This window comes from Eulemur rufifrons, chromosome 6, assembly GCF_041146395.1.
Source record: "Eulemur rufifrons isolate Redbay chromosome 6, OSU_ERuf_1, whole genome shotgun sequence".
Lineage (NCBI taxonomy): Eukaryota > Metazoa > Chordata > Mammalia > Primates > Lemuridae > Eulemur > Eulemur rufifrons.
The window spans coordinates 55,263,798-55,288,096 of record NC_090988.1 but is presented as its reverse complement, the minus strand read 5'-3'; the positions used below and the strand labels follow the sequence as shown (position 1 = coordinate 55,288,096).

Genomic DNA, 24,299 nt, shown 5'->3' with positions numbered 1-24,299 from the left:
TTTACAAAATTCTTAAGAGTTTTTAGAAGGAAAAATAAAAAACCTCTACTGGACATGACACAATAAAACGTATCAACATATATTATTTTAAAATCATCTCACTGCCTACCCTAGATATTAAGCCTAGTTCAGTCATAAGTCTAAAATATTAGTTTATAATCATTTTTACCCAACTACAACTGTGCCATTATTACATTTTCTTATACAAATTCATAAACATACATTACAGGCTTTTCAACTTGTTAGTAAGCCAAGAAAAATAAAACATTTATGAAAAAAGAAACATCCATCTCATGATCACCATTTCTTTGATATGTCTACCAAAATTATAGCTCATCCTGCTCTCCACCTCAGGAGCCTTACTTGACCAATAATTCCTTCGCTGCCTTGAATATTCAATCACTCAAATGGATTCTATCCACTCACTTTTTCTGTTAAATATTCAGACATTCAGAAAGATATAGAGAATATAACAAATATTTTGTACTTGCCAACTACCTCAAAAAAATTAGACACTACAAATATAGTATAATTTGTAATTGACTAATTTCAGTACCCTAGCATTTTCACACATTTCTACTTTAATATTTTTATATGTTCTACACTTTAATTTTTCTGGTTGTGTATTTATTTATCCTTTTGTAACTTGCTTTTAAATCAATATAGTATTACAGAAATTCCTTCCTACTAACACATGTAGACTTAATCTTCATTGCTGTAAGATATTTTATTGTATGAATATACCAATATATTTGCCCATGTGTCTATTGATGAACATTTAGATTATTTCCAATTTGTCTGCTATCCTAAACAATGCTGCTATGAAAATTCTTGAACACATCACTTTGCGCTCATATCTAAAGATTTCCATAGGGTATAAACCTATTGAAAGATATGCACATGTTCCATTTTATTAAAGTTTCCCCAAAGTGGATGGACAAAAATATACTCTATCTAGTAATGTATCAGATTTCCCTATGTTCCTTCCACATTCTTGCTAAAACTCAGTATTATCAGCCTTTTCATTTTTATCAATCTGATAGATATGAAATATAATTTTCATTTTATTAATTAGCAAAGTTTATTAACATCTCAGATGTTTATTAGCCAATCAAATTTCTTCTTCCATGCATTATTAACTTTTGTCCATGTTTCTAATTTGTTTTTTTTGTCTTTTTCTCATAATCCCTTAATAGTTAACATGTTGCAAATATCTTCTCTCAGCCTGAAACTTGTTTTTTCACTTCATTTTTAGTTCACGGAAGTTTTTAATTTTAATGTAGCCGATTTTTTGAATTTTTTACTTTATGGTGTTTTGCTTTTTATATGCTAAGAAATCCTTCACTGTTGATGGCATATATATAGTCTCCTATCAAGATGTAAATTGAAATATTAAGAGTCATAATGTCTGAAATTTACTCTCAAATGACTTAGCCCCCAATTTTTTTAATTTTAAAGATAAAAAAGTATACATATATTTTTGCATTTCATATATATGGTAAAATGTTAGTAAATTTTTATCTAGGAAACTATGGATGTATGAGTGTTATTGTCTTTTTCTTTAAATTTTTCTCTCTGTTTGGAATTTATGATAAAAAAGTTGGGAAGAAAATAAACAAATATCTACATATGCTATACATGCCCTTCTAAAAGATTTTGCTTTCATATTTAAATTTTTTCTTGAATTTATTTCTGTATGTGGCATGAAGCAAAGAAATCTAATTATCTTTTTTCCCATAAGGATAACCAATTTTTCTAGCATCATATGAATGAAATGCAATGTCACCTCAGTTATTCATCAAGTTCCCATATAAACTTGAGTCTGTTTCTGGGCTCTCTGTTATACTTCAGTAGTTTTTGTCTATTGCAGTGTAAATATCCACACTGCCTTGATTATCACAGCTTTATAGTAGTCTTGAAGTCTGGTAGGGCTTTTTCTTCAAAACTGTCTTGCTATTTGCATTCGTTTCCTGTGGCTGCCTTAACAAATAACCACTAACTTGGTGAGTTAAAACAGAAATTTGTTTGGTCACAGTTCTGGAGGTCAGAAGTTCAACATCAGTGTCATGGAGCCAAAATCAAGAGTGCACCCTCCAGAGGCTCTAGGGGAGAATCATTCCTTGTCTTGTCCAGCCTTTGGTGGCTGATGGCTTTCCTTCGTGGCCCTATCACTCCAATTTCTGACTCCATCTTCACACCACCTTCTCCTCTTTAGTATGTTTCATATCTCCCGCAGCCCCTCTCTTATAAGAATCCTTTTAATCGGGATTAAAGGGCCTACCCAGATAATTCAGGATAATCTCCCCATGTCAAGATCCTTCTTTTTTTTTTTTTATTTCAGCATATTATGGGGGTACAAAAGTTTAGGTTACGTATATTGCCCATGCCCCCCCCCCCACCATGAATCAGAGCTTCAAGCGTGCCCATTCCCCAGACAGTGCGTATCGCACTCATTATGTAGGTATACACCCATCTCCCCCCCATCTGCCTTACACCCAATTGGTGTTTTTCCCGAATGTGCACTTAGGTGATGATCAGGGAAACCAATTTGCTGGTGAGTACATGTGGTGCTTATTTTTCCATTCTTGGGATACTTCACTTAGTAGAATGGGTTCCAACTCTATCCAGGAGAACATAAGAGATTCTATATCACCATTATTTCTTATAGCTGAGTAATACTCCATGGTATACATATACCACATTTTACTAATCCACTCCTGTATTGATGGGCATTTGGGTTGTTTCCACATCTTTGCAATTGTGAATTGTGCTGCTATAAACATTCGGGTGCAGATGTCTTTTTATAGACTGTCTTTTGTTCTTTTGGGTAGATGCCCAATAATGGGATTGCTGGATCAAATGGTAGGTCTACTTGTATCTGTTTAAGGCATCTCCATATTGCTTTCCACAGGGGCTGTACTAGCTTGCAGATCCTTCTGAATCATACCTGCAAAGACCATTTTCCTTATAAGGTACCATTGACAGGTTCCAGAAATTTGGAGCTGATATCTTTGGGCAGTCGACTGGAATATTCTTAGTCTTTTGCTCTTTCACATAAATTTTAGATTCAGCATATTGAGATTTTGACTGGAATTACACTGAATCTATAGGTTAACTTGGGAAAAACTGACACCTTTATAATATTGAATCTACTTATGACCAAAATCACTCTCCATTTATTTTTTAATATCCTTCAATCATGTAGAATTTTCTCCTTGTAGGTCTTACACATCTTTTATTAGATTTATTCTTGGGTATCTTCTAGTATTATAATGATCCTTCAGTCAACAGCAGACTGCATACATAGTGGTGGTCATCCAGTAAGCTAAGGTTAATTTATTATTGAAGAAAGAAAAGGATTTTTTTAGAAATCTAGTGTAGCCTAAGTGTCCACTGTTTATAAAGTCTACACTAGTGTACAGTAATGTCCTAGGCATTCACATTCACTCCCCACTCACTGACTCAACCAGAGCAACTTCTAGTCCTGCAAGGTCCATTCAGGGCAAGTGACCAATACGGGTATAGCATCTTTTATCTTTTATACCGTATTTTACATGCACAGACACTTACCACTGTGTTATAACTGCCTACAGTATTCACTATAGTAACATGCTGTACAGGTTTGTGATCTAAGAGCAATAGGTTACACCATATAGTCTAGGTGTGGAGTAGGCTATACCATCTAGGTTTGTGTAAGTATACTCTATGATGTTCACATGAGGAAATCACCTTATGATGCATTTCTCAGAACATAACCACATGGTTAAGTGACACATGGCTATATATATATTTTTAAAAGGAATATTAAACTATTTATTGACCGCTATTCACCAGAATTTACAATAAGGCAAACAAGATACAGCTGGATAATAATCTGATTACTACAAAGTTGTTTTTCCTGGCTTCTGCTGAACCAGTAACCCAAATACTAAAAAGATTGAGCCTACGTGTAAGGAATGAGGTGGGGTAAGGAAAAAACACACAGGTTAATAGTTTAGATTACAAAAAGTTTGTTCACCCATTTATGGCAGCAGTCGGAAACTGCCAACATCTCTAACCATCTGATTAGATTTTCATGAGCCAAGCCTCAGATAGCCATTAACCATGACCTTTTAGTCAATACACCATAGAGATTTCAACTTTTTGTAAAGGAATGGCTCACTAGGGCAATCTTTAATGTCCACTTAACTATGTCTTGTTTCTTTACTGAGTTAGAACACAACAGGATTTGTCTAGTTTCCTCATCTGGGTGAGGAGGTTGTTGGTAGTGATAAAGCTTTTCCTTTTAGGAATTTTGCAAACACAATGTTGCATTTATATGACTATACATGTAGATATGGATTCTGATATGGCTGCTTTTAAATTATCTATTTAAATTGTCCAATTAATAAAGAATCAACTATTTAGTTTGAAATGTTACGGCTTCAGGAAAATTTTCAATTCTTAGGTTGCTCAGAATGATGGTATCGCAGACACATGGGCTTACCCGTGACTTTTGTTTTGGTGAATGTTTAAAAACAAAGAAAATCCTTTACATATGCATTTTACTTATACACACACAAAAACAAATCTGAAAAACTCAGAATGGTCCTTAGGCATGAGTTTAAACACAAGTTCTGATTGAATAATGGCTACGGAAATTTCCTCTAACATTTAGAAAAGCTGTTCTCTAGTGCAGAGGAAATAACATCATGATATCAAATGTTCTTTTCTGATAAAGGAAGCAACCACAGAAAGCTTTTATTTATTTGTTCAAAGTAACCAGTGCTATTGATGCAAACAACCCCTCCAACAACTCTCTCAATACTACTTTCAAAACAAACTATCAAACTTGATTTATTAGAATGTAGTTATTTCTTCACACTAGTAAATAAAAAACCAAGACCCAGAGCTTATACATATATATAAAAAGCAATGCAAACAATTATTGAGCTTCATCTTCTGAACGAGAATGCCAAGTTAGTCTCTCTTCATAAAAAGCAATTCCAATTTGAGGACACTTCATATTTGCCTTTTTTGCCAGCACCAAGTCTGCCTCATCTGAATCTTTCCGTGTCACAAGAAACATTAACTCTCCACTGCTGTCTGTGGCACCAAGTATTCTTTCAGGATCGAGACCTCCAGCAAAGCCTCTTGGTTTGTCAGCAGCATCTCTTCTCTTCTTTGATTTGCTATCATCAGATTCACTGTCAGATAAAGATTTTCTTTTTGTGCCATCTTTTTCTTTGCCAGCTTTTTGAGAATTAAGAGATGTTTCGATTAACTCTGGACAATCTAAATGTTCTTCAGGTTCCCAAGTATTGTCAGCATCTGTAAATCCCTTCCACTTCAGGAAATACTCCACTTTCCCATTTACTACATGTCACTTCAGTACTTTTTCCACCACAAATTCTTTAGGCTCTGCCTCTTCAACCTTTTTTACTCTTCCCATTCTGTTTCTTTCCCATTTTTTGCAATGTAGTCTTATTGGAGGCCACTTTTTATTGCAGACATGAAGAGCTATTATTCACTGCCTCTGAACTGCTCTGGGTTGCGGGTCTATGGCGTCTACACGTGGCTATATTTTAAAACTTAATTTTCTAACAGCTAAAGTATAGAAACTCAATTGATTAATGTATATTGAACTTATATCCAGATATTTTTCTACAAACTCTTTTTAATTCTATGTAAAAATCATTTCTGTGAATCATTATGGTTTGGTTCCCTCATTTCCAATCTTATCTTTTTTTTTTATCTTACAATGGTCACTCAGGCCTCTACTACCATGCTGACAAAAAGAGGTGCTACGTCTAAGTTTTTAGTAGATATCTTTTACCAGATAAGGAAGTTGTTTTCTATATCTATTTTGCTAAAGCTTTTTCTTATGAAAGAGGGTTAAATTGTACACAATATTAATGTAATGAATTCCATTTTGATGTTAGCATATCCTTGAATTCCTGGAATAAACCAACTTGCTAATTAATGATGGTTTTTTTCCTTTACATATTACAGACTCTGTCACAGTGTTCCCGTTCTCAGCAAATGGCACCACCATTAATCCTATGATTACATTCATTAATGTAGGAACCATCCTTGACCCATATTCAAAATATTACCAAATTCTGTTAATTTTACCTCCTAAATACCTCTTGAATCTGTCTACTTCTCTCAATCTCTACTTTCAACTCCTTAACCCAAACTACCACAATCTCTTGTATAAACCACTGTAAGAGTCTTCTAACTAGTTTTTGGCATTTACTTTTTTAAAAAAACAGCCTTATTGAGATATAATTCACAAATACAATTCCCCATTTAAAGTGTACTATTCAATGGCTTTTAGTATGCTCATAGTGTAACTATCGTCACAATCAATTTTAGAACATTTCATTATAACCATTTGCTCTCTCTCCAATTCATTCACACTGCAGCCAGAGATCTTTCCAGAATGCAAATCTCATTTAATCAGAGCAAGCAGTGATTAAATGTTTCTTAAATTATTTTTTATGTGATGAACAGCCCAATTTCTTGAGGTCAAGGTTTATTTCCCCACTCAAAATCATTTCAGGATATTAAAACAACTACAGATGACACATACCTAGAAAGTTGTGGGCGGTTGGTACCAGCATTGAAGAGAGTGGGAGAAGCATGAGTAAACCACCTCTCAGAAAGAAGGTTATATGTTTCAATTGCAGCATCAATGTCTTCTTCATGAATCCCTACAGATACCCTCATCAACATATGCTGTGGTCTTTCAGCCACTATAAATAAAGGAGGAATTTTCATGTGATGGAACATATCAGAAAAACTAGTCTGAGACACATAGTTGAATCAAAAAAAGGAACACCAAAAGAAAATTAGAAAAACTTCATTATCAATAAGCAGGACAATTATTCACAAACTAAGCCTAAAGTTCAAAATGTTATTTAGAGTCTAAATAGAAATATTCAGGCAGCCAGGAATGGTGGCACACACCTATATGCCCAGCTACTTGTGAAGCTGAGGCAGGAGGATCAGTTGAGCCCAGGAGTTTGAGACCAACCTGGGCAATATAGTGACAACCCCATCTCAAAAACTTAAAAAAGAAGAAAGAAAAGAAAGAAGAGAAGAGAAGAGAAGAGAAGAGAGAAGGAAAGAAAGATGGCAAGAAAGAAACAAATATTAAAGCTAATACCTCAAAGCTTTATATTCAATATAATGAATATAAAGTATAACACACAAACATGTTCATTTCTTACCTTTTCCATTGATCTTCAATAAATAGGACCGCTCTAGCGTCTAGTAAAAGACAAAAAAAAACCCAAAAAATTTTCAGAGCACAGTTTTTAAAGACACAGTATCACTCACAATAAGGCAATCTGTTTAAATCTTTTCAGTTTTTATAAAATTTTAAATGAAAACAAGAGCATATTACTCTATCTAGCTTTAGTTTGGAACATTCCTTGGCTGTTTTGTTTTGGCAAAGACTGCATGAAATTTTCTGAAAAAAGTCAGCTCTATACATATTGATAGCATAAGTTGTGGTATTCATTATCATCATTACCACAATGGCTAATACTCCTAAAGTGCCTTATCAGGCCAGGCACGGATCTGAACAATACATACACTCATTTAATCCTAAATAGAATTTGTTGTTAAAATTTTACATTATCCCCATTCTAGATGATGAAACTGAAGCACAAAGAGATTAAATAACTTGCTAATAAGAAATAAAGCAGAGATTTGAACCCAACATGTACATTCTCAGTCACTACACCATACTGTCTATCAGCACGAAAATACTTAGAAAAGTACATGGCACACAGCAAGCATTCAATAAATGTTGCATAAACAGTGGAATAATATGGAATAATTCTGGCAATTTACCTATATAACTCCTCAATCCAGAAGTAACATTTTGGAAAATTCAAAATTGCAAATGGATAAGCTATCTTTGCCTTAATTCAAATCACGACCACCACCTCAACTCCATTAATTCCCAAGTCCATCCCAACTCCAAACAATGTACTGCCTTTATAACCATTACCCCAAAACACAAACAAAATCCTGTATTTCCTGATTTAAGTAGGAATTCCCACTTATATGAAACCCATTATTTACCTTAAAGCCAAAGTAATTATAAGAGAAATCTCGGTCATAGATAATTGCAGAATTCAGGCGCTGATGGGAGTGAAAAAGAACCCATAATTAAAATAATTAGACTTATTTTCACAAAATCTGATATCTTTCAGCCCTGACTCCAGAACTAAAACTGACATAGGATGCAAAAGAGATAACACTAAAGTATTAATTACTATAGAAATCCATATAACATTGAAAAAAAAATCAGTATATAAACAAAGTATCCTAATTAGGTTTTAAATTTGCATACTTAAAGACTAGAAGACAATACATAAATATAAGTTGTGTGATTAAATGTGATTTTCCAAGCTTTTCCTATTATGTTTATAGTGCATCTTTTAAAAGAGAAAGAACACGAGCATAAATTGGACTATATTATCATCATTGAACATGTTTTCAGGCTGTTAATCAAAAAGTACTAGTACCACATATTTACTAATACATATTTTTATTTTAAAAATTAGCCAACTTTAAACTGCACATAACAATATATATGATAAATAATGACAGAACGTAGGATTGTATTAATTCTAAAACTCTTCAAAAATCTATGGTTCTTTACCAGGCTTTAAACAAACTACTATTGTGATAGTAAGATGATTTCTTTTTTTTAAGAGACAGGGTCTCACTGTCACCCAGGCTGGAGTACAGTGGTCTGATCATAGCTCACTGCAGCCTCAAATTCCTGGACTCAAGAGATGCTCCTGACTCAGTCTCCTGAGTAGCTGGGACTACAGAAGCATACCACCATGCCTAGCCAATTTTATGTTTTGTAGAGATGGGGTCTCACTATGTGGCCCAGGCTGGTCTTGAACTCTTTGCCTCGAGTGATTCTCCTGCCTTGGCCTCCCAAAGCACTGGGATTACAGGTGTGAACCACTGCACCCAGCTGTCACAGTAAGATTTTATAGCACAACTGGTCATTGTTACAGAGTTTTTATAGACTATAAAGCCATTTAGAGGAAAACAAAAGCAATTAGATCCAAATAATCATTTGGGATAGGGAAAAAAATGGAGCCAGTTTTTCAAAATTCTAAGTGTTTCCACATAATGATCCATGTCCAAGGACTTGAAAAATCTATGTGAAAATCTGTTTTTCCTTTCTCTTAAATTTTTAAGGGCATTTTTGTTGCCAAAGGTAGCATGGTAGGTATAGGCCTTCCATGAATAATGGAGAACTGAAACACTTGACTATCAATATTTATTTTTAGACATAGGCTTTGCTTTGTTTTATTTTTGTCTTTAACTTGTAGTTAAGATTATACAGGCCGGGCGCGGTGGCTCATGCCTGTAATCCTAGCACTCTGGAAGGCTGAGGCGGGAGGATAGCTTGAGGTCAGGAGTTCAAGACCAGCCTGAGCAAGAGCAAGATCCCTTCTCTACTAAAAATAGAAAGAAATTAGCTGGACAACTAAAAATATATAGAAAAAATTAGCTGGGCATGGTGGTGCATGCCTGTAGTCCCAGCTACTCAGGAGGCTGAGGCAGGATTGCTTAAACCCAGGAGTTTGAGGTTGCTGTGAGGTAGGTTGACACCACGGCACTCTAATCCAGGCAACAAAGCAAGACTCTGTCTCCAAAAAAGAAAAAAGATTATACAAATAAATAACACACAAACAACTCAGTTTTCTCTCAATCTCTTTATTTTTTTCTTAGTCTCTTTAATATCAGATACATATTTAGAGAGACAGTCAATTAAGCATCCTATTATCTAAATTTACAACTGGTTTCTAACCTGTCCAGATATCTATGGTGAATAAATCCTATGCGTAAAAGGGCTAGCTGGACCTATACATCTTTTCCCCTGTCCTCTGGGATCTAGTAAAGAAAGGGGTTCAAACACAATTGGATAATTTTCAAGATACTAAGCAAGATCTTTCAAAATTTTACCTGAGTAACCTTTTTTGGGAGTCAGTTTGGCAATGTCTAGCAAAATCTTGAATTCACATACACCTTGGCTCAGCAATTCTACTTAACAGATTTAGCTTACAGATATATTCAACTATAGGCAAAACACCTACCATACAAGAATATTCACCTCAGTGAAAGATGGAAAAAATATTCATCACTAGAGGAATACTTACATATACATAACAATGACAATATATCTATAAAGTAGAATGTTATGCAACTGTTAGAATATGGTAAATTCATAAATGATTATACAGATCAATCTCTAAAATATACTTGTAAGTAAAAAAAAGTATTAATGAGAACAATATGCAAAGTATGTTACCACTGAAAAGAAAAATATATATGTGCACACACACGTGTACACATGTATGTACAAAATAGCTCTGAAAAAATACATTTAAAAATGATAGGGCCAGGAGCAGTGGTTCACACCTGTAATCCCAACACTTTGGGAGGCCAAGGTGGGAGGATCACTTGAGGTCAGGAGTTTGAGACTAGCCTCAGCAAGAGCAAGACCCTGGCCCTACAAAAAAACAGAAAAATTCGCCAGGTGTGGTAGCATGCACCTGTAGTCCCAGCTACTCTGGAGGCTGCGGCAAGAGGATCGCTTAACCCCAGGAGTTCAAGGCGGCAGTGAGCTATGATCACACCACTGCACTCTAGCCTGGGCAACAGAGTGAGACCCCATCTCTAAAATTAAACTAAACTAAAATAATGATAAAACAAAGTTGTTTCTAGAGAGTAAAGTCAAGATTCAGAGCAGGAAAAAGAATTAGTCTTTACCTATCTCTTTTGTAGTCTTTAAATTTTCTAAAATGTGCGTTATTTAAAAAAACAAAACTAATAAAAAATTTCTAGAAATTTTATAACTAAAAAAATGTTATACATACATCTTTATTGGCCAAAACAATATCCAGTGTTGACTTGGCCACCATGGGAGAGTGTCTGCCATTATGTGGATTTATGTAGTTATAGAGGTCTTCCATTACATCTAAAAAACACAACAGAAAATAAAAATGTCAAGACCACTTAACAGCTAATTCAATCCTCAGATAATAGTTTAAAACAGAGGTTCTCAACCTTTTTTTTTCATCCCAACAAACCTCAGTGCCTAGCATAGAAAGTATTGAATAAACATGTACATGTTGAATAAATACATAATAATGCCTCATTTAAGGAAGCAATCCTCCAGAGTTAAAATGAGTGTAAGCTCTTGTAGTTTAAAAAGATTCCCAAGTGATTCTCATACCTGCCCCCATTGAGAATTATTGGTTGAAAATAAGGAAATGCAGAAATTATAATCTTTTCTCACCAATAGTTATTCTAACAAAACAGAAATACAACTTAAAACTCAGAATCTGGCCGGGCGTGGTGGCTCACACCTGTAATCCTAGCACTTTGGGAGGCCAAGGCGAGTGTATCACTTGAGCTCACGAGTTCGAGACAAGCCTGAGCAAGAGCGAGACCCCGTCTCTACTAAAAAGAAAAATAGAAAGAAATTATATGGACAACTAAAAATATATATAGAAAATATTAGCTGGGCATGGTGGTGCATGCCTGTAGTACCAGCTACTCGGGAGGCTGAGGCAGGAGGATTGCTTGAGCCCAGGAGTTTGAGGTTGCTGTGAGCTAGGCTGACGCCACGGCACTCTACCCTGGGCAACAGAGGGAGACTCTGCCTCAAAAAAAAAGAAAAGAAAAAGAAAAAACTCAGAATCTATCATCCCAAGCAGTTCACTTCTATCAACAATCATTAAGTAAGTACTCTCACTCTACTCTTCTTCAAGATGTCATAGCAGTATTTGGCCCTCTGTATTTACATATAAAAAGTGCACAAATACAAATGCTGGTATTTTCATTGGGATTGAGTTGAATCTATCGATTAATTTCAGGAGGACTAACATCTTCACAGTAAATCTACTGAAGAGGGAGGATATAATGTTTGAGGCCTTACATAATAGATATGAAATTGAGAGCCAAAAGATTCCTAATCTCAGTCTACCACTGGCTTCTTATATACCGAACAAATTATTTAACCTTCCTTTGCCCACATTCCCTGAGCTGTGGAATGGGAGTGATAGAATGAGGTGTTCGCTAATGGTGATAAAAGAGCAACCAGTAAAATTTTGTTTAACCCAGAACTTGTCAATACATATTATTCATTTTTCCAATCATATCATCACCAACTGCCTAAAACAGGCTTTAAAAAAAAAAAGAGGGAACAAAAGACACAATCAACAAAGATCCATTAACCCCTTCACGCAGCAGGTCAGCAGCATGGAGAAATAGGAAGTTCTGGTCCCCTCTTTGCCACTAATTTACACATTTTGCTTTTTTAAACAAGATGTAACTTTTCTTCTGACATTCAAGGTTTCCTTCTAGTACCCTTATTAATTTTCTGAGAATATTAAATTCTTTCTAACTTTTTCATCACATACGTACCACTGAACACTTTCTTTGTTTCTTTGTGCAAGTTAGAGACGGCAATTCTTGCTGCCAAGATGGCATAGTCAGGGTGCTTAGTAGTCAAGGTTGCAGCTGTTTCAGCAGCCAAAGTATCCAGTTCTACCGTGGTGACCCCACTATATAAGCCTTGGATTACTTTCATGGTGATCTGAGCCTATAAAAACAAAACCAAGAATTATTTGAGCTTTCCCAAGAAACAATACCTTCTTTAAAAGAACAATTAAGAAAAAAAATCAAACTTATATCATAATAAAACAGACAACTTCCTTTTCTGAAAAATTATTTTTTAGAATGGTAGGCTGTGGGAAACTTAGTAATGAGAATTACTAATTCATAAAATTGTCAGAAAATGCATACTACATATACAATGAAGAGACGTCCCTTTATATAAGAAAAGTCTAAGCACAGCCTTTTAAAAGATTAACAGTCTCAAACAGAAATAAGTGAAAACAGACCAATGATTCTTTAAGTATTTCCCCATCTTTCATTCAAATTCTCATCCTTTGAGCCCAGGAGTTCTAGGCTGCAGTGAGCTATGATTGTACCACTGCACTCCAGCCTGGGCGACAGAGTGAGATTCTGTCCCTTCAAAAAAAAAAAAAAAAAATTCCTCCTATGTGATCAGAGCTCCGGGTCCAAACTTACTCTTCTTCCCCCAATTCCACCTAAGGATAAGTATAGGAAAGCAAACGAATCAAACTTTAATCGTTCCAATTAAAGGAGATGAAGGTATGAATTAGGGTTGAGGCAGAGTCATCTAATAATTTAATGACTACTCTTTCTTTAGCACTTCACAAATTACTAAATGTTTCAACTTTCATAATCTCTGACATTTCACAATTACCTTGTGAGATGATTATTACTATCACTACTTTACATGAGGAACGTGAGGCTCAGGTTACTGGGACTTGCCCAAGGTTATATCACTATCTTAGCCTTCCGGCCCCAAATCCCATTAAACTTCACTGCATTTCAGTTTTCAAGACCCTATAAGAGGTTCCACTTTTTAAAGCACATAATGCACAAGTTATTACCATACATTTTTTTAACAGCAGAAAGTGGCTAACCATACATTTTTAAGAAAAACAAATTTTAAGTTGTATGTATAGTATGTATGTTTACCGAATCTTTAAAAAACAGCTTAATCCAACAGACAATGAATGCATTTCCCAGCTGAACAAAGCATACCCCCCTCAAAAATGACATGTATGTGTGTATGTATAATTACTGTAATAGTTTGCAATCTATTCTAATAACAACATAGCTAAGCCCAAGTTGCTCACTTTCTCCCCCGATCCAGCAGATAAGGTAAGTATGAGTAGTGAAGTCTAAATAGTTTCTGGTGCTACATGGGAAGTAATCAGAACTCAGTCTAAAATAACAACTGTGTGCTAACTGTGCCAGGTCTAATAGCACACAGACTTTTTCAACAGAATCTACCCTAAGAAGCTTAAGTATGCTACAACATTCCTGCACTCTGAAATGTAGTATTGCATGAGGCAATAGAATATGTAGGAGTTAAGAGACCTAGGTTCTTCTTCCTACATGCCCACTAACTTAAGTCACTCCTCTTCTCTCTTTGGACCTTCCTTATCTATAAAACAAAGAAGATGAAATAGGATGAGCTCTCAGGTTCATCCCTGAGATGAGATGAGCACTATAACATTCTACTGTTCTAATTATTGTCTAAGTCCTAAATGTAAAAGAGAATTTATAATAAGCATATTTTAAAGATGTATAAAATCATTTTCTCTTGACCAAACTTACTTTGGTCAATTAAACATTTACCAAGTATCTAAGGAGAAATGTGTCAAGCACTGAGGATATCACAAGATACAGCCCATCCTCAATTCTACGGGAGGACAGAGGCCTATAATTAATTTCCATACTATGTGGTTAAAGCTATGAGGTGAACACAGGTGCTATAGTAGTACAGATAAAATACCTAAATAAGTCTGCAGCAATACATACAGGTGCATTTGAAAAAAGAATTCTTAGAGGTTCTCATTTTAGGAAGATCGTTTTAGAAGACATCCAGAAGATAGATTTGACATGGGCAAGATTAGAGGAAGGCCAGGACGCTTCAGAGACCATAGAATGCAATCCAGATAAGGAATGATGAGGGTCTAGAGCACGGTTGGGGAATCTGTGGCCTTCTAGGTCCTTAAGTGCAGCCTTTTGACTGAACCCAAATTTTACAGAACAAATCCTTTTATTTTTACTAATACATTTTTGTTCATCTTTTATATTTTATTTTTAAAGTGAATGTATTTAAAATACCAAAGAATAAAATAAGTTTCAACAAAATAATCCTCCCAGATGGACAAGCACAATTAGAACATTAGTAGCCATAAGGGGTAAACTGACGGCTGGTACGCTCATGATTTAGTTCTAACTTCCTCCGCCTCACTGGCACCAGAGGCTGGTTGGTCAGAGTTTATGGGGGTCAAGTACACCAGTCCGTTATCAGCTTTTGACAATGGTGCACTGTGTTTCTGTTTGAAGTAGAATTTGTGAATAGTTGTACATCTTGACAATTATTTTTTAATTCTGTCTGCTTAACAGCCCATCATGTCAAAGAAGACCAAGAGAACACTGAAGGAAGAAAACAGATTTTTTAATGAGGATTGGGAATTGCAATATTATCTTGTTTCTACTAAAGATAAGATGATTTGCTTGCTTTGTTATACTGCAATATTAACAGTAAAGAAATTCAGTGCTCGGCAGCATTATAACACTCATAAGGACCACAAGTATTTTAAATTAGAATGAGAGTCATGAAAGATTTCATTGCAGAAATTAAAAGATAAAAAGCAAAAGCAAAGACAATTCTTTCAAGCAGCAGACCGGGAAATAATGCCACTGAAACAATTTGTAAAGTAGCTTATATACTCAGGAAAAAAGAAAAGCCATTCAGTATTGTAGAAAATGTGAAAGAATGCATCGTCAAAGTTATAGGATATTTAGACCCCAATAACATTTCAAAGTACAAACAAGTCCCCCTTTCAAGGAGAACCATAACTGATCAGCAGCATGAATTAGCCTTGAACTTAACAGAACAACTTCATGCAATACTGCAAAAAGAAAATATATATTATTCAATCGCTTTGGATAAATCAACTGATACTATTGCCTTGGCTGAGGTTTTATACTTTATTCAGGTCATAACAAAAGATTTTTTTTGCTATGAAGAGTTACTGGCTTTGGGCACTCTTGTGAATAGAACATGAGAACTAGGTATCTTCAACAGCTTTCAAGATAAATGTCATTAAGTTGGACTTTGGTAAATTTGGTAAATTTAGTGAATGTATATACAGACAGTGCACCTTCCATGACAGAAAAAATGCAGGGTTTTTTGCACATAAAAAAAAAATTGACAGCTCCAGATGCTCTTATTTCTTTTCATTATATCTTGCATCAGCAAAATCTGTGCTAAAGCTACTATTTTAAGTGACACTTTGCAGCAAGTTATTAGTATTGTTAACAATATTCCTTGCATATGGTCAGTTTCATAACACGCTACAGGTGAACTATGAGGTATTCAATGTAGATTTGCCTGTATCACTCTAAAGTGTGTTGGCTATCACAGGGACAGGTGTTAGCTAAAACTTTATGAAAACAGATGGTTAAATTTTATGAAGAATAGAATCAGCAATGTGAATTATTGGATGAGCAGGATGATATATGACAATCATTTGAAGAATATGCAACTATTATAGACCTATTAATTGGAGAATACAATGAAACGTTCGCTGACTTTGAGAATTACGACATCACAATCAAATTAGCATTTCAGCCTCACCTAGTCGATATCACTAAGGCACCTAACAAACTACAGATGGACTTGATTGAGTTCTTAGTATATGACATTTTAAAGTCATTGTTTGATGCTAAGATCCAATTGAAATATGGAAAAATACATAGAATACCCACACCTTTGCAAAAAAAAAAAAAAAAAAAACAAATAGATAAAAAAAAAAAAAAAAAAAAAAAAAGAATACCCACACCTTCAGCAACAGGCCTGAAAAATGCTTTCTTACTTTTCAATCGCGGATTCCTGTGGATCTACATTCTCCTACCTAACCCAAATCAAGATGCCCTTAAGGTCACAAATGACTGAAACTGTGGAACTCCATGCTGTGACCAAATATTCAAATGCTTTCCAACAAAAAGCAGACATAACAAAGTCATTAAAAGGTTAGCTGACTTTAAAATTAACAGTTTTCATCTTTTGAAATTATTAAGTACATAGTAATTAGATTTCTACAAAATTATGTACATTTTAAAGTATAGCTAATTGAAGTTTATTGAATGTGGCCTTATTTGATTACAGCTAAACTAATGCAGCCTTTCAACATGAAAAGTTTCCCCACCCCTGGTCTAGAGTAAAGGAGTTACAAAAGAATAAGGAGAAAAGCAGAGCAACCTGCTTATGAATAGTTTGTTCTCCTTAATTTAAATATTGTCCCCATGAAATCTAGTTTATGGTACTTAAACGTATTCTTTTTAAAAAGATAACAGAAAGAAAATTTCAAACCAGTCCCTACCTAAATGATCACAATTCCAAAACAAGTTTTACTATATAGGCCTTTCCACTTACGAATAATTTACTCAAGTAAATCTTGGATGTTAAGTTCTCATATCAAATTTTACACTTTGCTCACATTCTTTCTTTCCTTTTCTTTTTTTAAGCACCAGGATCTTGCTTTGTCACCCAGACTGTAGTACAGTGGCACAACCATAGCTCACTGTAACCTCAAACTCCTGGCCTCAAGCAATCCTCCCACCTCACCCTCCCACAGCTCTGGGATTACAGGCATGAGCCACCACACCCAGTCTCGCTCACACTCATAGTTCTCTGAAAAGTGAAAACTCAAGGACAGAACAAAATTAAGAAAAAAAGTTTTAAGTAATGAGTTCACATTTTATAATATATCCAAGGGTACAGCCAGGATACCAAATCAAAGCATATCAGGTGAGTGAAGAGCCAGAGATAAGAAACAAGCAGAAAGAAATATATGAAGCAAGGAACTCAAGATATAAACCATGTTTACTTACAGGATCAACAAAGTCCATATTGAGTCCATAACAAAGCTTTTGGATTCGAGATGTAATTTTGTCGAACATGACTCGCTCTTGGCGGCCATCTGAAGAATCAAACCATATTGTTAGGGACATACGAGTCGTGTTAACAAATATTAAGATGGCAATGTCAAAGAATCAAATGTCATCAACAGGTAAACTTTTTAACTTGACCAACATGAAATGCTACTTCACAGATACAAGATTCAGACCCCCAACAGATTCATGAAGAGATTATTTTTGTATTCTCTGATGTCATCTTCAAAAATATGGATTCTTTACTGAAAGTCTTCACTTCCCTTATATTATAATCAGATAGATTCCTGCAATAACTTCCCAAATAATGTTTTCGCCATCTCATATGGCAGCCAAAATTATCCTTTAATATTTAAATCACAACCATATCATTACCTCCCTCAAAATTCCTAAGAGTGGCTTTCCTTCAGCATAAAAGTCAAAATCATTAAAATAGTCCACAGAATCCTACACAACCTGCCCTGTGCACCCACCTCCACAACTTCATCTCCAACTTTCTTATCCTTCTTACTCTACTTTGGCAACCCTGGCCTCCTGGCTACCGATACCTCCTTCAGGTCTTTGTTCAATGATACCTTCTCAGTGAGACTTTCTCTGGTGACACTGTTTTAAACTGCAATGCCCCAAATACAGCCCTGCTCTTCTTATCTCCCTTCCCTTTCTATGCTTCATTTTTCTCCATAGCACTTATCACCATCTGACATACTATATATTTTACTTAATATTTTTCATGATTTTAGACTTAGGTCATACGTATTCCCCTTTGTCCTTCCACACAAAAAAATCCCACTATTCTTAGTTTAACCTCAAATAGTAGCTCATCCAACCTTTATTTATTCTTCCCAGGAATAGTAGATATAACCAATCACTAAATAGCCTTAACCTTTGGCAAGCCACAAAATATTATCAGTCATTTCACAGATCTTCATTTGTTCTACTTACCTTATCAGTTTATCACAATAAAATGAAATAAGTTAAAAAGTGCTTTTGTTAAAACAACTTTGGTATAACAATTGTATAAAACTAAAACTGAACTTATTGGGAAAAACATTGATCACAGTATGTGATACATAACAGGCACTCAATAAATGTAAGTGTCTCATACTAATTTAGTTTTTGTCTACTCTGTGCACCTACAATCCTTTGTAACTATGGGTTGAGCATTCCTAATCCGAAAATCCAAAATGCTCCAAAATCTGAAATTTTGTTACTATTGTAACACTCAAAGGAAATGCTCACTAGAGCATTTCGGATTTTGGATTTTCTGACTAGAGATGCTCAACCAGTAAGTATAATGCAAATACTCCAAAATCTGAAACATTTCTGATCCCAAGCATTTTGGATAAGGGATATTCAACCTGTACATAGTAACTAATAAGCAACATGTTAAACATCTGTTTACATTCGGCCCTCTCATTCACACCTGTATTTTCAAATTTAGTGCCTGGCAAAGGGTAAGTTCTCAAATGTCTGATAAAGAATGAATGAATGATAAGACATCGGTATTAACCCATCATCTCTAAAACAAGTTGCTTTTTCTTCTACACTAATATATTAGCACTAAGATAGCCCTTCTCTTTCTGATCACTACTGTGATCTCCTTTTCTGACCAGTCTCACATTTGCAGTGTTTAACTCCAGAACACAGTTAATTAACTGGCCCACATCGTGGCTGAGCCCTCAGTGCTCTACCAATTGGCTAACTAAGCAGACAGGTAACCACAAAGCAACATCAGCAAACAGAGAATTTTACAGCTGCCTGAAGTTCTTAAGTTAATCAGGAAACTGACAAAAAGTACACCAGTATTTATTTTAACTCACACTTGAGAATGGGAGGCAGACTAAAGGTCTAAAGATCCAATGACACACTGTTCCCTATCCCGTCATTCTACTTGGTCAATTTTTCAATCCAGATATTGATTTTATCACATCATTAATCCCTACTTCTCACTGCCTACATTAATCTCTTCTCTCAAGCAAGGCCCTCCTTAATTTGGCCCCACCTGTCCTCTTCCATTGTTCCCTGTGAAATATCATTAAGTTATACTAGGGCCTCCCATTCCCACATCTGCATCATTGCTTACACCTTACTCTACCTAAAAGTTCCTCTTCCACCTTTTTATACATCTAACTACTACTCATCCTCCAACTCTCAACATCTCCATGAAACCTGCCCAACCATTGTAACTCACATTGACCTCTTCTTCCTCTGAAATCCTCTAATGTCTGATTTCCTCATGGTTATAAACTGTCTTGAATTCTTCTCTCTTCAGAAAACATTGCTAATCCTATAAGACCAAGGATGTGTCTTTTCTACAAACTACAAGCTTTATATTCCCTCTACCTGGAATGTTCAGGCCACAGATCTTCACATAGCTGGCTATTAGTACGATTTAGGGCTCAGCTCAAATGTCAGCTTCTCAGAGAGGCCTTCCCTGACTACTTAATCCAAGATTATTTTCTCACTTAACTTTATCACATTATCCTCTTTTGCTTTCATCAGCTCACTAACCACTACGCAAAATTAACTGATTCTTACATGTTTACTTCTTTCTTTCTTTTTTTTTTTTTTTTGACAGAGTCTCTCTCTGTTGGCCAGGCTAGAGTGCCGTGGCATCAGCCTAGCTCACAGCAACCTCAAACGCCTGGGCTCAAGCGATCCTCCTGCCTCAGCCTCCTGAGTAGCTGGGACTACAGGCATGCACCACCATGCCCGGCTAATTTTTCTATATATATTTTTAGCTGTCCATATAATTTCTTTCTATTTTTAGTAGAGACGGCGTCTCGCTGTTGCTCAGGCTGGTCTCGAACTCCTGAGCTAAAACAATCCGCCTGCCTCGGCCTCCCTCCCTCCGTGAGCCACCCCGCCCCTGCGGCCGATTTTCCTTATTTCTTACATACACTTACCACTCCCACCCACATCAGGATGTAAACTCCATGAGAAAAGGGATTTAGCTTGTTTTTGTTCACTGCTGAATCTGACACCTAAAACTGTTCCTAGCACAAAGAGGTGCTAAATAAATGCTTTTTGAATAACTGAATGGGTTACTGTGGCCTGTACTTTACCTATCAAAGTATTTATCACATTTTATTATATTACTTTTTTATTTGTCTATCTTTCTCAATTGACTGTAAGATCTTTGAAAGCAGGAACCATGTCTGCCTACTCATCACTGTAATCCCAATATCCAGCACAGTATCCACGCAGAGTTGTAAAATAATATAGTGAGCTATGAATGGAAAAAGGAAGGAAGGAAGGAAAGAAGGAAGGCAGGCAGGCACGCAGGAAGGGGGGGAGGGAGGAAGGGAGAGGGGGGAGGGAAGGGAAGAGAAGAGAAGGAAAGGAGGCATAGGGAAAGAATCTGGAATAGAAGATTACCAGAGTGCAAATGGATGCCTTAGAAGATATTATTTTGTAAACTTTTGTATCATTTTATGTATATACATGTACAGGTATGTAAAATTATTTTTTACTATGGGTTACAATCCAAAGTTTTGAAAACACTATACTAAATTCCAAAGCAGTTCACAACTCAGCTACTTCATTTTTATTTTAACTGTTATCTCCTTGAAGAATGATACTCCATTCAGAAAAATAGCTCACTGACAACAGATGTGAAAAACTCTTCTACAGTCCCTTTCTGTTATCTAACAATCTTCATATGGGTTATTCCTAAATCCCTAACAACTTCAAGTTGTTTGAAGATGGAGCTGCCTTACCCTTACAGTATTTAGCACAATATTAGCACATTCTGTAAGTACTGCCAGTTTCCTTCCTGAATAATTACATAAAAACTACAGGAGTTAGTCTTCTCCTACTTCACTGGTATGCCAAAAATAAGAGGGAGCCAAAAAAAAAAAAAAAAAAAATCCTATGCACATTAAAAAACAGAAGTAAAGATATAAATTTAAGTACACACGGTATATTAACAAAGCTTGCTGAATGTTACAATGGCAGAATCTGGAGCATGAACCATCTGGATCAAATTATGCTCTCTGAAAGAATGAGAAACAAAATAAGCCCTGCCTTTTAGAGCTAGCTATAGATAGCACTTTTTAAACTACAGTATTTCAAAGTAGACCCAAAGGTTAAAAATTCAACATAGAGGTGTTACCCACTCCAGTAGGTCCACAAGTTTTCAATTCATCTTTGAAACTGACTTATCATAAGACTATCTTCAAACATCTCTCCCATATCTCTTTCTAAAGGTTTAAAAACTAGATGCTCATCTCGCACTCATAGGAATGGATCAATGAAAGTACACCATGTATTTTGGGTTTTGGTCTCATTGGCCAAAATGGAGAGTTAGGAAAATTCAGAGAACGATGGTCCTTAAGGTACTCAAAACAAGAAGGGCCTCCCCTGACCACTTCATCTCTTGGCTGTAGTTAAACCAAGAGATGGCTGTCCAGATGGCTGGACAAAACCAAATCAAGTACCTGCTTACCCAGAGCACTCATCATATCCTACATTTTCACATTAATTATTCTCATTCCTTCTTTGAGAACCCATTCATGGCAGGTCCTGTGCTAAGTGTGAGCAGGAAAGTCCCCATCTTTGAAATGTTGACAGCCAGTGGACAAAGCAGAAACATCCAATCAACCGGTATAATTTTGAAATAATTCTATTGCTTTAACAGAGGCAAGGAGATCAACTCAAACCTTGTTCATACCTGTCTCATATGGCTCTCTGTTATACATATGTGTTGTTCTTGTTCTTCCAACCTGATTAAACCTATTCCCAAGGCAGGGACTGTCTCCTCTTATAACCTTACATAGCCAAGCAAAGGGCTGGGCACAAAGGAGGTATTCAGCAAGTCTAATGGGAAATAATTGTTGCGAAAGAATACAAGTCCCTGGTCCTTCCCGGTCCCCATCTTGTCAGATGTCTCGGTCACCCTTCTTTGATTATTTCTTCCCAGAAGGGGGAAGGACAGTTAGTCCCTGTCCCAAACTCTCCTCTGTGAATACTCCTGGGGCATATGGAAAAGGAGTATTACATATTACAAAGGACAAACTCCACGGTGTTGTCTGTCTGGGATCTGGTTTTTTTCACCCCATACCCCTATTCTCACCCCAAAAGAGATCAGTAAACTGACAGGTGCCCTTGTAAGGTACCGAGTCCGTTTCTTCTTTCCTAGCTGCCCCCTGTGCCGATCACTGGTCACCGGTTACGATTGTGACCGGTCACCAATCCCACGGTTTTGAAATAAAAAACTGTGTTGTCAGCTACGGGTTCGAACCCTGGTCTCACTGTCAGCTAACTGGGTGACTTTGGGTCGGTCATCCAAACCTCTCTGAGCTTCAGTTTCTTCATCTGTACAGTGGAGCTAATAATTCCTATCTCGGAGGCTTGCAGTGAGGAATAAAACAGTGCCTGGAAGGTGCTGGGCGCACGCAGTGACTGCTTGATACAGAGTAGGTGTTACTCTTTTGAAAGGCGGCAGGATGACAAAGCCGAGAGACGGAGGCAGAAGGCCAAGCTAACTGACAGGGCGGGAGGCCGTGGCGGGAAGGGCAGGAACGGCGGGAAGCCGCGGAGGCCGGCGGCTGGGCGGTAACTCCCACGGCTGCAGCCGCTGCAGCCCGCGTCCCCTCACTCCGCTCCTCATCCCCTTCCTCACTCCCTTCCTCCCCCACCTCGCCGCCCCCTCCCAGGCCCCTCACCTCGCTTGATCACATGCATCGCGGCTAGCGGCTGAGGCACTGAGCGATTCGAGACCGGGCTGCAGCTCTGAGGGCCGGCGGGATCGAGAAGGTGGCGGAGCGTGAAGATCTAGGCTCCAGGGGCTGCTCAGGTGCGGAGACTGGAGTTGGGGCCAGACAGCACTCTCCTCACCGGGGCACAGGCGCCGACAATCCAAATCCCCTTCCCGCGCCCGCCACCCGTGACGCACAGAGTAGCGTTCTGACGTTACTCGACGCTGCCCACCCACGCCCGGGAAGAGGTTAGGCAGAATTAGCAGAAAGTCAGCTTCGCCTTCTAGCGGCCATGTTGAGTTTGGGCAAGGCCCAGGAAACTGCGCCTCTACCACAGCCACATTGGGCATGTGTGGACATGCCCAGCGAGCAAGCGGTTCACCTGCCGCCATGTTGCATGTGGGCAAAGCCGAATCCGGGAGCCTCGGACCCTGACGTAGCACGCAAAGCCCGCTAGGTCAGGCCCCGCCCCTCTCGCCTGCGCGTCCCCGCCAAAGTCTAGACGGTTCACTAATTTTTGAAATAAGACCTAACCATCCACAACACTTTTTTTTTTTTTCTTCCATTGTAATAACCCTGAAACTGCTGTCCGATATGGGCTCTAGCCTAGGCTCCAAAGCCGGGGGCAACTAGGATCCTCAGGGCTCTTAGGTCGGCACTGAGAAGCCTTATACTCAGTTAAACTGAGTTGGAAGAAAGCCATGCTAGGCCAGTGGCGTTTGGATTTTATCCTGAATGAAATCGGAGCCCTGAGAGAGTTTTAAGCCGGGCAGAGCCAGGACCCATTTGTTTTTTGGGTTCTCCAGTGGATGGTGGCAGAGGCAGTTTCAACAATAAGGTAGTTGTCATCTTGTGGAGGTAGGATGGGCTTGGTGACTAAATGTGGAGAGTAGGAGTAGATGAGAGCCCTAACGTACAAGGCTAGTGTAGAAGCTTCTGATTTCGGCTACACAAATTCATCTTTATGAAATTTCATCTATGGCATTCTCTCCCTTAAAACCTTTC

At 37.1% G+C, this 24,299-nt stretch overlaps 1 protein-coding gene and 1 pseudogene across 2 annotated transcripts in view; both read right to left on the bottom strand.

Annotated features, from left to right (window-relative positions):
- Positions 1-23,586, bottom strand: part of RRM1 (ribonucleotide reductase catalytic subunit M1) — a 42,209-nt gene extending 18,623 nt beyond the window's left edge. Inside the window, exons 1-7 of one of the 2 annotated variants that reach the window (XM_069469307.1) lie at positions 23,262-23,586; positions 17,536-17,624; positions 12,454-12,631; positions 10,902-11,002; positions 8,077-8,136; positions 7,215-7,254; positions 6,575-6,737 (exon numbers count right to left, since the gene is read on the bottom strand). In XM_069469307.1, the coding sequence (XP_069325408.1) occupies positions 6,575-6,737; positions 7,215-7,254; positions 8,077-8,136; positions 10,902-11,002; positions 12,454-12,631; positions 17,536-17,624; positions 23,262-23,280 (650 nt within the window). In that variant the 5' untranslated portion in view covers positions 23,281-23,586. Of the gene's footprint in view, positions 1-6,574; positions 6,738-7,214; positions 7,257-8,076; positions 8,137-10,901; positions 11,003-12,453; positions 12,632-17,535; positions 17,625-23,261 lie in introns of both variants that reach the window. The other variant, XM_069469309.1, reaches the window with a different exon arrangement.
- Positions 4,916-5,503, bottom strand: LOC138384041 (chromobox protein homolog 3 pseudogene; annotated as a pseudogene).
- Positions 23,587-24,299: the final 713 nt, after the last annotated feature.